Here is a 15,028-nt window from a genome sequence, read left to right as displayed (position 1 = left end):
ATTACCGGTAAGCAACACATTAGTACATTACTTATTGCTTATCGTATGCTCATGGTTTTTACTTCTAACCTTCTCGCACATGAGTAACACGCTTGCGATAACATATTGCTTATTTGTATTGCTCTGTATATGTCTAACTAATTTAGGAAGCACACTGATAATGGGAAAAAGGTGTGAAGAAAGGTGGAGGTATGATATATGTGCTCCTTATACTTGTCTTACCTCGTGCTTTCGAAGAAGAAAAGTGATGACGGGAAAGTGTAAGTATTATCATATTTGTTTATGTATTTTTAATTGTTATGGGGCCTGAGTTTTGAAAAATAAGAAAGATTATTTGGTATATTATTTAATTTCCATACCTATTAAGTTAATTTAGACGTACTCTCTTCTTGAAGTTTGTTATCGTTGTAATATTTATTCATCAAATGGTCGCATTACATGGTTTAAATAAAGACGACAATATTAATAATGATATATAAAAAACAATGATTATTAAAATAGAATATCCTAAAGGTCCAAACTACATGTTATTCAATCCTGAGCAAACTTCAATCTGTAGCATGTTTAAAATATTTTTGTCAACACAGATGTCAGTGAGCAATCATAAAAGTTTACTATATATAATATGAAAATATACGAATCATATGTAACAATGGAGTAATCGAAACATAAAAGTAAATGCGTAGACTAATAGATTAATCCCATTATATTTTGACGTAAAGCCAAATTACTAAGGGCCGCGGGTTCGTCACAAGGACCATCTCACTATTGAGTTTGTGTTTGTGTTTGCATTTGAATATCCACTACCAACAAAAAAATAAACCCATGAGCATGTAGCATGTAAAACATGAACACTTATAAAAAGATAAACGCACAAGGACATTAGCATGAATCGTATTTGAAATAGAAAACATGAAATAAATGAGTTGTAGTTTATAAGTACACATGCCACCCCAAAATTATGAAATGATGAAAAAGAGATTATGATATACTCACATTGATTGCAATCGAACAAGAGCACAAGGTTATCGAACCGCCACATTATGCCCTATATTAAGTTATGATTTTTAATTATTCATATTGCTGCATACTAGAATGTTTAAAACCAAGAACATGACCTCCTGCAAGTTGATTCCAAAGTAAGAGTCGCAGGTCCAATGGGATTATCTACGCCAATGTTGCATTCGACAGAACCGTTTGCTTGTTAGATACATACATACCCGGTTTGTAGCTTTATTTGTATACTAACTCGAAGTGTTTTAGAATGATTTGATAAATATGAGAGTACAAGGTTTAAAGTGTAAAAATCGTAGCTTAGGGTGATTATTGGCACTTATGAAATTATAAGGTTTCAAGTGTAAAATGTAAATATAGTATAGTTTAGAGTGTGGTATGAATAGTTTGGAAAATATAAGGACACATTATGAAAATATGATGATCTTCAACTTAATTATGATAGCATTTAAAGAATGGACGGATTATTAGAACATTCATTGTTGTTCATGCGAAATATTGGTTTTGATCCAAGACTTTGAGAAAATAATTTTAGTTTTTCAGAATAACTTAGTCATCATAATTTTTAAAACAAAAATGGTTAGGGCCAAACATGAAGGCCTATCATAAAAACTACCAAATAAGATATTTTATAAGGCCCCAAGAAGTATGTTATTGGTAAGATGATAACTAGGAGAATGAGATTGCCTTACCAAGGGTCTAGTCATGTAACACAAAGTGTACACCTTTTAGTATCAAATTATCCTTTTATTTTGGTAAAACTCAATGCAAATTCGTTGTATTTAGTGCTTAATTGAGTTATTTATGAATTTGCAGTTCCGAGCGCCCGTCCGACGAAGAAACGACGAAAAAAATGACGCTTTTCGGACAAAAATCAAGAATCTGCCAAAAGTGCATAACTATGCTGAGCCGGTGCATGGCCATGATAAGGAAGTGTATGACCATGCTGACCAAACTGTACCATCATGCGCTTTTAGTGCACCACCATGCACCTTTATTGGAACCGTGCATATCTAATACCGTGCCAAAAGTGCATGACCATGCTATGAAAGTGCATGACTATGCTGAGAAACTGCACCATCATGCGCTTTTATTGCACCACCATGCACCTTTATTGGAAGCCGTGCACATCTACTATCGTGCCAAAAGTGAAACTGCACCATCATGCACTTTTTGTGCACCACCTTGCACTCCCGAGGGCACGAGCCTGTGCACTATCTGATGCCGAGGACAAGACACATCAACTTTGAAAGTGCACTAGCTATCCGATGCCGAGGACAAGACACATCAACTTTGAAAGTGCACTAGCTAGTGCCGGAAATGCACGACCATGCCCTTTTTGTGCATGACCATGCACCTTTTTGGAACCTGCAACTCTGAGCATCCGAAAGTGAAAGTTTGACTTACCCAAAATAGTGCACGACCATGCAATTTGTATGCATGACCGTGCACTTTGTCCAGAAGCTTATAAACACTCATTTTAACCTCGTTTTGGGTGTGTGGAGCCTTGGGGATTCTCTCAAAAATCTTGAAAATTAGTTTATGTCTTCCTTGAGAGTTTAAAGGCTTCCACCATCCTCAAGATCCATCATTCCATTCTTCAATCCTTCTTTGATCTTAGTTTACTTTCCATTGTTCTTGAACATGATTTGTATTCTTATTTCTAGTTTGATTGTAGTTGTATTAAGCCTTATGGGCTAATTACTTTTGCTATCTAGACAATGTTGAAGCTTTTACTAATGTGATATATTATCTATGCATGATTTTGGTAAAGTGGTTTTCTTTCAAGAATATGGTTGAGTTTATAAGTTGATATTGATGGTGTTCATACTTGTTAGAATTACATAATCTTGTTAGTTTTACAAATGTTTAGGCATTCATGTTGGTAAACTATGTTCTAGATGTTGTTTGTAAACTTTGAATGTTCATCTTTCCTTTATTTACATTACTAAGTTAGGAATGACTAGTAAAAATTAACTTGGTTATAATGTTATTGATAAGTATGAAACCCTACACTTAATATTGGAAAATTGATGAGTGTTGTTATGATTCTTGACTTGGTGATGACTTGCTAGTTAAAGTTTCATAAGTTGATATTAATTTCATGAATTTGGCTACTTTTGTGTAATTTTAGGTGGTTAGAATGTTGTTCAAGCTAGCTTTCCTTTGATTATGAGACTTTGTTGTCTTGACAAACAAGTTAGTCTATGTTTATCTCTTGATTGAAAACCCATCATGATGATTATTTGCTAGTAATAGGTTGCTTTATTGTAATATAATATTTATGTTTAGATTCATGATGTTTTACCATATCATTGTTATTTTATCATATTAGTAGAGTGGATTTATGTCTAGGTAGTTTGTTGGATTGATTATATTTTTGTGTTTTTACTTGCTTATTTTCATTGTATGCAGATTTAGTTAATTAAAATTCGACTTAAGATTTACTTGTTCGGTTGGTCATTTACAAAGATTTAGTACTAGAAATTTGCCGTGTCCATGGATTGATACTCGGTTCTTACCGATACTTTATTACAAACGATAGGTACACTTGCCTTTCGTGTGTGGTTTAGTTGTAGGTGAAAACCTATTTTAAAACCCGATTTGTGTGGAACTTTTACTTAAATTTTTATATATATATTCACACACGTCATCATAATTTTGAGAAAAGGTATATAAGGCAATGCTCAACTGCTTCCAACATATCAAAGAGTAAGAAGACAAGAAAAAAAGAAAGAAGATATGTAACAAGAGCTTGGGTAAAAAAGGAAGAAGCTATGAGTCAAATAAAAGACCAAAGAGATGATATCTAGAAAACTTTAGAGAATTAATATTTTATGTTTTCTTCGTAACCCATCCCCAAGGGATGAAGCATTCAATGTAGAGGAGGCAATTAGTCATTTAACATGCTTTCTTGAAAAATATATATATATATATATATATATATATATATCATTTATCGGTTGTTCTCAATACATCTCCTAAATCCCTATACTATAGACTTAGTTTTCACATGGTTTCCAACAGGTACGAGAGAATAAGGATATAATTAATATACACGATAAGTCAAGTCTAGCTCAAGCTTGAAAACCGCTCACATACGAACCTTTAGAATTAAGTTAAAACGAGTCTAGCTCGGTATTTTATAAGTTAAATGAGTTACGCTCGAGCTCAGACTCAACTCACGTATACCGAATCGACCAATAGCGAATGTAAGATCAAAAAACATTCTTATTATAATATTTTTGCAAACTTTCATCCATATCCAACCTCCTTTTCACCATTTCCTCCCAACACATATTTAACCTCATCCACCTTTTTCACACGTATCAAACGAATAGCCAATAACCCAAAATTATGCAAATCCAACCTCTTATCCTTCCACGTGTTCATGACATGTGACACCAAAAAGAGATTCTAAATGGAGAATTCAACTTGTTTAACCACATTCAAGGTGAAAGCATTGAGTCCATCATTGAGCGGTTTGAAGCATTGAACACGAAAAATGAGAAGTTCCGGTATCATTCGAGAAGTTGGTGAGATAAACAAGAAGCTTCTCAACTCACTTCCTTAGACATGGAACAACAATGTGACCACGATCAAACGCACAAGAGACATGTATAGCATCACTCTTACTGATTTGATCTCGATCATATGATCATTTGCTATGGATATTAAACTAAGGATGTCCAATCATGTGAGCTCTTTGAATCAAGCGGGTGTGTCCATCGGGACCAAGGCAGGAACAACCTTATGGAGTCAAGCCCATCCAAGTGTCCATATTGTTGATGGTATTAAGGGTTTTCATTCAAACATGAATTGGAAGCTCAAGTGATTCGTCTCTTCAAAGCTCTATTCAGAACATGGTGAACCAAGTAGTGAATCAAGCATTGAAGGCTCATGGCTTAGCAACTTCAGTCAACCTTCAGACTTCTCCCGTTATGATTGTCACATTAGTCTTTTTCATGCTTTCGTGGCCTGCCATGAAGAGTTACTTAAGGGTAACTTGATGCCACCAAACTTTACCCAGGGTGATCTTCCCGAGATAAACCAAAAAGACCTGGAAGAAATGGATATCAAGTACCAGATAGCCATAACAGTTCACAAAGCCACAAACTTAACCAGATATATGCTAAGAACAGTTTTTAGATAACGGGTTGAAACAACTCGATTGGGTTCAACAAGGAAAAGATGTGGTGTTACAACTGCAACGAACCAGTTCACTTCGTGAGGGAATGCACAAATGCCACTGTTGTCAAGACCGTAAACGAGTAGAAGATTGTGGATGTGACCCATGAGAAAGCGGTGAAGAGTCAAGGATCAAAGAGAATTGAGCAGAAGTTCTAGTATTAGGGAGAAAGCTATGCTGACACAGACATGGGAAGTAGACTAGGAAACTCAGTCTAGCAAGCTTATGGTTCCAACCAATTTTTGTTTGAACGACATTTGTGATGGGTGAGAGAGTTCTAGTCATGAAGGAGTGAAGAATACCGGAGCGGATGCAGTGAAGAATGTTGTTAATGGTGAAGCAATGAAGACTACTGATGAAGATGCGTATACAAGAACAACACAGCTCGTCAGGTTACTCCTCTGGTACACAAACATTTATGCTCACAAGCATGTATGGATAAAGTAGAAATGCTTATTAGAAATATTGATGATTTAGTGCTTTAGGTTGATCATTTATCTTATTATACATGAAACTTTACCAAATTTGAAAAACTAACTAATAATAGAACTAAGTCTCACAAGTATGACATGGACGCCCTAAATCTTAAACTATTTGATGTTAAGACAAGTAGGGATTTCTATAAGAATAAAGTATATCAACTCATCAAAGAGGCAGATGTACTTAAAATAGAGTTGCTTGATAGAAAAATTCATGTTGTTAAATTCGAAATTGCTTCTAAGATTCTATGGGAGAATCATTAATTCTCAATTGGTGTTAAACAAAAAGGGGGAATTGGGTTCGATAATGCTGCCATACCACCTCTGTTTAATAACAATTATACTCCCTATCCTATATTTGAAATAAATGAAAAACCAGAAGATGAGATGGTTTTCGATATAGGTTATGTACCAAAGACTAAGCCATTTAATCCTCTTACGTCTTACATGATAAATTCTATTGGAAGTCTTGAAAATACTAATAGTGACTCATCTTGTGAAGCAGGTGGAGTACGTACTGACGGGCATGTGGCGTGGTGTTGCTAATGTTGAAAAACTTTTGATATTTCAAACTTAAATTATGTTTTGCTTTGTAATAAATTTAAACAATATGATTTTGTTCCCTTTTGTGAAAATTCTAAATTGTCACCCGTTCATGCAACAACTGGTGATCAAATTCCTTCTGTTAATGATGATATCTCTTTGCATCGTGGATAGTCTCCTTTAGATGAGACTGGCATAATATGGAAGATCACAGTTTGAGTCCGAATGAGTTTGCATATAATTTTGATTGATGCGTTGTTAGAAAAAGGTATGATTGATATTGCTATGAAATACGACGAAGAGATGTTGGTGAAAAGGCTTTCGGCTAAGTTGAGATCAGAGCTCATGAAGGGAGAATGGAATATGATGAACCTATACAAGTGAGAAAAAGAATATTACCATTATATCTCTTGTTGTTTAGTAATACTCGTTGAATTAATTAATTTGTTAATATTTTTAATCAATTAATTTTAGGTACTTGTTACATGGAAATTTTGTAATATCATTAGTAGTATGCATTTATTGTTATTTTATATTAGGTAAATTGGATTTAAATAATCAAACATTTTCCTAATTGGTCGATAATAATCCTACTTACGTTATTTCCCACCGGTAATCCCACCTTTTCCATGTTTATTGATCATGATCCCCTTTTAAAAATAGTTAGGGGGGTTAGTTTTTTGCTGAGGTGGTGTGCTTTGCTGACAATTAAAAATCCCACGTGGTTGTGACTTGGCTTTTCTTTATTACTTTTTCTGACATTAGTCGTATTACGTGGAAACCCTCCCCTATTTAACCCAAATGGAGCCATAATTTCACACATTCAACAAAACTGAGATCGTAAAACTAGAAGATTGGATGCTAAATGAGTTCATCCTCTTTGTATTCCTTATATCGATCACAGAACCCCAAGATTTATAGACTTGACACCAGTAGATAGGCTTATTGTAACCATGAACTGTTTGAAATACAAAGAGTAGCTAGAAAACGAAGTTCCAAGCAAGGATATGAGATCATCTTTTTCGAATTAGGGTTCAAATCATTCAAGCACATACATGATAGCAAGCCCGGAGATCCTTTTCTTCGAATTAGGGTTCAGATGACATCAATTTTGGGTTCGTCTTCTTCAAATTAGGGCGTGTTAGGAAATATGAAGGGTTTATAGACTTATGTTGGAGGTAGTAAAATCAGAAAAAGAAATAAAAGAAGTCAAATCACAACCACGTGGGATTTTTAATCGCCAACAAAGCACGCGACCTCAGCAAAAAAACTAACATCGTTAACTACTCATAAACCAAAATACATGGAAAATGTGGGACTACTTGTGGGAAATAACGTAGGTGGGATTATTATCGGCAATTAAACTACTGTTTGATTATTTAAATCCAATTTGTCTTTGTATTAATAATATCATGTATTAATTTGTTAATCTTTTTTAATATATTAATTTTTCATGCTTGTTACACGCAAATTTTGTAATATCATTAATAGCATGTATTTATTGTTTTTCAATATTCTTAGTATCTTGTATTTATTCTTATTTAATATCATTAGTATCATGTATTTATTGATATATAATATCAAATATATTTTGTAATGTGATCAATAATTTTTTTAGTAGTATAAAAGTAACATTTATCGCACAATCCTTACATTTCAATACACAAAATATTATAAACATGTATTCCATAAAGTTTTGTTTTGTAGTCTTACTCATAGTCGCAGAGATGTTGGTGAAAAGGCTTTCGGCTAAGTTGAGGCTAGAGCACGTGAAGAGAAAATGGGATAATTGATGAACCTTTATAAGCTTGAGAAAAAGAATATTACCATTATATTTGTTGTCATTTAGTAATACTCGTTGAATTAAATAATTTGTTAATTTTTTTAATCTATTAATTTTTGGTACTTGTTAGACGAAAATTTTGTAATATCATTAGTAGCATGCATTTATTGTTATTATATATTATTAATATCATATATTAATTTGTTAATCTATTAATTTTCCATGCTTGTTAATTACACGCAAATTTTGTAACATCATGAATAGCATGTATTTACTGTTTTTTCAATATTCTTAGTATCATGTATTTATTGTTATTTAATATCATTAGTATCTTGTATTTATTATTATATAATATAAAATATATTTTGTAATGTGATTGATAAATTTGTTTAGTAGGATAAAAGTAGCATTTACCGCACAATCCTTACATTTCAATACACCAAAATATCATAAACATGTATTCCTTGAAGTTTTGTTTTGTAGTCTTACTCATAGTCGCAATTATGTTGGTGAAAGGGCTTTCGGCTAAGTTGAGACCAGACTCGTGAAGGGAGAATGGGATAATTGATGAACCTTTTATAAGCTTGAGAAAAAGAATATTACCATTATATTTCTTGTCATTTAGTAATACTCGTTGAATTAAATAATTTGTTAATTTTTTTAATCTATTAATTTTTGGTACTAGTTAGACGAAAATTTTGTAATATCATTAGTAGCATACATTTATTGTTATTATATATTATTAATATCATATATTAATTTGTTAATCTTTTTTAATCTATTAATCTTTCATGCTTGTTACTCACAAATTTTGTAATATCATGAATAGCATGCATTTATTGTTTTTCAATATTCTTAGTATCATGTATTTCTTGTTATTTAATATCATTAGTATCTTGTATTTATTATTATTTAATATCAAATATATATTGTAATGTGATTGATAAATTTCTTTCGTAGTATGAAAGTAACATTTACCGCACAATCCTTACATTTCAATACATCAAAATATCATAAGCATGAATTCCATAAAGTTTTTTTTTGTAGTCGTACTCATAGTCGCATTTATCGGTAAACAACACATTATTACATTACTTATTGCTTATCGTATATTCATGTTATTCACTTCTAACCTTCTTGAACATGAGCAACACGCTTGTGATAACATATTACTTATTTGTATTGCTTTGTATATGTCTAACTAATTTAGGGAGCATGCTAATGATGGGCGAAGCGTGTGAAGAAAGGTGGAGGGATGTTCCATGTGATCCTTTTACTTGTATTAATCAGTGTTTTCATAGAAGAAGGGTGATGACGGGAAAGTGTGAGTCTTCTGATGTGTGTTTATGTGTTTTTGATTGTTAAGGGTCGTGAATTTTGAATAATATTAGTTAGTTGATATGTAACCTCTTCTTGAAGTTTGTTATCGTTGTAATATATATATATATATATATATATATATATATATATATATATATTTAGATATGTGCTTTTGATTTTTAAAGATGAACATATATAAAGTTTTGAACTTTAAAAATCAAACAACAAAGTAACTATATTTTTACATGGTTTTAAATTTAAGAGTGCTGTTACCAAACAAATAGTGTAAGAAAACTATTAGATTTTACTTTTGCTGTTTTCCAAGTTTCTAGCAAAGCTTAAAGTTTACGGTTTTACCAAACGATGGCCTTATTTTTATGATATGATTTTAAATGAGGTTATAGTTAGACCTTATATAACGCCTCAACCGACGGTGAAATATGTCAGAGTAAGACATTGATTGTTCATAGCTCGCAACACTATTAAAATAATAATAAAATATTCATGTTATCATTCATCAAAATGGTCGCATTACATGGTTTCAGAAGAGGCAATAATATTAATAATGATATATCAAAAACAATGTTTATTAAAATAGAATATCCTAAAGGTCCAAACTACCTATTATTCAACCCTGAGCAAACTTCAATCTGTAGCATGTTTAAAATATTTTTGTTAACACGGATATCAGTGAGCAATCATAAAAGTTTACTATATATAATATGAAAATATACGAATCATATGTAACAATGGACTGATGGAGTAATCGAAACATAAAAGTAAATGCGTAGACTGACTCAAATAGACTAATAGATTAATCCCATTATCTTTTGGCGTAAAGCCAAATTACTAAGGGACGTAGGTTTGTCACAAGGGCCATCCCACTCTTGAGTTTGTATTTGTGTTTGTGTTTTGCGTTTGAATATCCACTATCAACAACAAAAAATAAACACATAGGCATGTAGCATGTAAAACATGAACACCTATGAAAAGATAATCACACAATGACATTAGCATGAATCGTATTTGAAATTGAAAACATGAAATTAATGAGTTGTAGTTTATAAGTACACATGCCACCCCAAAGTAATGAAATGATGAAAAAGCGGTTACGATATACTCACATTGATTGCAATCGAACACGAGCAAGAGGTTATTGAATCATCACCTATATTAAGTTATGATTTTTAACTATTCATATTGCCGCATACTAGAATTTTCAAAACCAAGAGAATGACCTCCTGCAAGTTGATTTTCCAATTAAGAGTCACGGGTCCAATAAGATTATTTACGTCAATATTGCATTCGACAGAACCGTTCGCTTTTTAGATACGTACATATCCGGTTTATAGCTTTATTTGTATACTAACTCGAAGTGTTTTAGAATGATTTGATAAATATGATAGTATAATGTTTAAAGTGTGAAAATCATGGTTTAGGGTGATTATTGATACTTATGAAATTATAAGGTTTCAAGGGTAAAATGTAAATATAATATAGTTTAATGTGTGGTATAAATAGTTTGGAAAATATAAGGACACGTTATGAAAATATGATGATCTTCAACTTAATTATTATAACATTTAAAGAATGAACGGATCATACAAATATTAATAGTTGTTCATGCAAAATATTAATTTTGATCCAAGACCTTGAGAAAATAATTTTAGTGTTGTGGAAGAACTTAATTATCATAATCTTTAAAACAAGGATTATTGGATTAAAATAATCTCACTTTTAATGAGTTTGCCAATAATAATCTTATCTGATTTATTTTCCTCTGGGAGTCCCACATTTTCCATGTTTTTTGCTTTGTGATCTCCCGTTAAAAATAATTAACGAGGTTAACTTTTTCTGATGTGGCTATATGAGTTGGCATTTAAAAATCCAATGTGGTTTTTTTATTATCTTTTATCTGCTTGTATGGTCCACCGTCCGGAAAGATAGGCACAATAAGGTCTGTACGGCGAAAGGTCTTAGAGACCACCGTGTACGGTTGTCTGCGCATACTGCGATACAGTTTTACGATGTGCAAGGCCGGCTTGGGTATGACCGGCCAATTAAAACTGTGGACTAGCTTCTTAAGAAAGCTAAATCCGCCATTGATGACTTGCTGAGCTTCCGGCGTGAAAACCCACTGCAACTCTAGTACCAAGAAACGCAAACCCTAATTCTTCAATTTTTTAGCAGAACCCGGAACAATTCAATCAATTTGAGCAACACCCAGATGATAATATTGTTGATAATTAACTGGGTAGTTCTCAGAATTCAAGCCCCCCCCCCCTTCACTTGATTCCGATACACTTGCGGCGGAGGTGGTGTCGTAGCTACTCCGGCGGCGGATTTAGGGCTCCAATCTATAGTTTGGGGTTATATGGGTGAGGGATGTCACGTAATAACCCTAGAAAGAAAAAAAAAGCCACGTTGGGTTTTTAAATGCCAGCTCATATAGCCACATCAACAAAAAGTTAACCCCGTTAATTATTTTTAACGGTGGTTCATAAAACAAAAAACATGAAAAAGGTGAGACTGCTAGAGGGAAATAACTCATGTGAAATTATTATTGACCAACTCATTTAATGTGAGATTATTTTAATCCAATAATCCTTAAAACAAAAATGGTTATGGCAAAACACGAATGCCCATCACAACAACTACCAAATAAGATATTATATAAGGCCTCAAAAAGGATGCTATTGGTAAAATTATAACTAGGAGAATGAGATTGCCTTACTAAGTGTCTAATCATACTTTTGAGAAAATGTATGAAAGGCAATGCTCAACTACTTTCAACATATCAAAGAGTAAGGAGACAAGCAAAAAAGAAAGAAGGGATGCATCAAGAGCATGGATAAAAAAGGAAGAAGAATAAAAGACCAAAGAGATGATATTTAGAAAACATTAAGTATCATGAAGCAATTCAATGTAGAGGAGGCAATTAGCCATTTAACATGCTTTCTTGAATCATATATATAAATCATTTATTGGTTGTTCTCAAAACATCTCCTAAATTCCTTTACTATAGACTTAGTTTTCACATGGTTTCCAACAGGTACCAACAGTCGGTATTGTGCTATTATCCATTTGTTCATCGCTACTGAACACCGCTCGAATTAAACCAATGTTTTAGCGAGTTCAAATAAAGAAATAAACTTGTTTAATAAACAAGCACAAGCCTCAGAATCATTTATAAAATTTTATTTACTAGATTTACGAAATAATATTATTATATATTAAACTATAATAAAAACAACTAAATGATATATAAATATATACTAAAATAAATGTAAATGTTTTTTAGAAATAAAAATAAGGATTAATAATATAAGTCAAGTCTAGCTCAAGCTTGAATTTTGAATTAAGTTAAAACAAGTCTACCTCGGTATTTTACAAGTTAAATGAGTTACGCTCAAGCTCAGACTCAACTTATATATACCCCAACGATCAGATCAGATAGCGAATGTAAGATCAAGAAACATTCTCATTATAATAGTTTTGCAAACTTTCATCCATATCTAACTCCCTTTTCACCATTTCCTCCAACACATATTTAACCTCATCCATCTTTTTTACACCCATCAAACGACTAGCCAATAACCCAAAATTATGCGAATCCAACTTCTTATCCTTCCCACTATAACCCACCACAAACTCCACTGCCTGCGCACAATAGCCCAGCTTCACTAAACTCCCAATAACGTGCGCATACGTGGCGTACAACGCCCCTACCCCTTCCTCCACCATCCTCACCATTATCCCAATCGCACCGTCCACCTTCCCCGCCTTACACGCGCCTAATACAAGCGCGTCGTACGTACGCGCGTCCGCTCTAACTCCTTTCGTTTCCATTATTCTCAACACGCCGGCGGTTGACTTCAAATCTCCGGCTACGGAGTATGACGTCAGCAAAAAGTTATAGCACGTGACGTCACGCGCCACGTTGTTGGCTTTCATAACCTCCACCACGCGCCACGCGAGGTCAAAATTCTTCTTCCGTGTAACGAAGCTGAGGATCGGATGAAACGTGGAGGCGTCGGCGGCATGTTTTCCGGCGGCGGTTTCAGCCACGTGTAAAGCTGAATCGATTAGCTGTAACTTGCAAAGGCGAGAGATTAACGATTCGTAGGCTTTTTTGCGAGCGTGTGATTCGTTGAGATCTGAAACGGTTTTTATAACGTCGTTGAGAACATAGAGATTGGTTGAGATGAATTTGAACGTGTTGTTGGTGGTGAAGAAGCCGTTAGTGTAGCGGTGGTTGAGGAGGTGGCGGACGGTGGTGAAGTCTCGGTTGATGCCGGCTGTGTAGATTAGGTCGTCGTATGCGGCGGAGGACGCCGGTTCCGGGAGCTTGACGGTGGTGAGTAGCCGGCGGGTGACGGTTAAAACGGTTGGTGGTTTTAGGGTTTTAGGGAGTGTAAACATGGTTGGTTGTAGTTTGCGAAGGGTTTTTCGGGTTGAGATGAAATGTGTTGCCGAAAATGGGCTTTTTATGGGCCTGAAATAATCTTACATACTGGTCTTGGAGTTGGGTTGGACACATTCTCCAAACCAACCCAACCCAACCCAACGTGTACACTCGATGCTTTTCTTCATATGCGTTGTACTAAGTGCAATATTGTGTTAGTTTATGCAAGATCTCATCATCATATAATATATGGCGTTACAAAAAAAATTCTAAGCATTCACATGAAGTTCTTTCGGCCATATTTAAGTACTCATCGTATTTATTGGAAGGATCACCGGTTGCGAGTTGCTTAACTGTCGATCTATATTTCTGTAACGCTATAAAACTCTTTTTCAACCTCCCGTCTCAACCCTCTTGAAATCATTCAAATATGGCTTATATATATCCATCAATTTTTAAATATAATGTCTTGATATCCAAAACCTTGCTTGAAATGTAGGTTCATTATATTTTGGGTTACCTTGCTTGAAATGTAGGTTCATTATATTTTGGGTTGTCGATGAAATAATATTTATTAGAACTTCTAGAGCTTTTCCCAATCACATGACACACATATTTTTTAATGTTTTGTTGATTTGGCTTTGGCAACAACATTCATGAGAATTTTTATACTACTTGAGACGCCTAACGTAAGAGGAAGAATTATCTTGTCAACCATTTTGTCGTGCTAAACTTTTGGTCTCCACGATCATGATTCATGAGACTGTTGGTAACGGCTCGTACATTGAAACCACCCCCCTCCCCCCAGCCCCTTTCCTCCTCCTCCTCCTCCTCCTCCTCCTCCTCCTTATCCTTATATCTTTCGTCAAGAAACATGTAATACCAAACGATTTCTTACCCGAGCGATCACTTCTAATGGTGTGTTACTAAATATTGGACACCATTTTCTTTTCTTATGAAACGGAATTGACACTTGCTATCAGAAACCTTTAATATGTTTTATTCCACATATTGAATTCAAAACTCCCTCGTATTATTCACAATTTCACATACAATTTTTTTTATCTTAGGTATTTTATATCTTTCATGAATTGGAGCGCTCTTCGTCGGCTTTTGAAGTAATTAAACACTCGATATCTCATTAACTTCACCCCGGACTAGAGTTCAACGTTTGTTAACTAGTGCTAATTTGCTATATGAAAATTCTAACAATTATATATGAGTATTCTATAAAAGTAGTATTATTTTAAAGAAAGCTCAAAACTATAATTCTCGTTTATAACTGCATTATTTAT

At 33.8% G+C, this 15,028-nt stretch overlaps 1 protein-coding gene across 1 annotated transcript; it reads right to left on the bottom strand.

The window, feature by feature from the left end:
* Positions 1–4,109: 4,109 nt before the first annotated feature.
* On the bottom strand, positions 4,110–13,759 carry LOC143627580 (pentatricopeptide repeat-containing protein At2g40240, mitochondrial-like). Its single transcript, XM_077097369.1, has 2 exons — positions 12,707–13,759; positions 4,110–4,148 (listed from the first exon to the last, which is right to left on the bottom strand). The coding sequence occupies exon 1, from the start codon at positions 13,748–13,750 to the stop codon at positions 12,797–12,799; it is 954 nt and encodes a 317-aa protein (XP_076953484.1). The 5' UTR covers positions 13,751–13,759; the 3' UTR covers positions 4,110–4,148; positions 12,707–12,796.
* Positions 13,760–15,028: the final 1,269 nt, after the last annotated feature.

Source organism: Bidens hawaiensis, unplaced genomic scaffold, assembly GCF_021521415.1.
Source record: "Bidens hawaiensis isolate Kalapana, Puna unplaced genomic scaffold, B.hawaiensis_p1.1 tig00000458_1, whole genome shotgun sequence".
NCBI lineage: Eukaryota > Viridiplantae > Streptophyta > Magnoliopsida > Asterales > Asteraceae > Bidens > Bidens hawaiensis.
The sequence above is the reverse complement of the archived record's forward strand: the minus strand, read 5'-3'. Positions and strand labels throughout refer to the sequence as shown.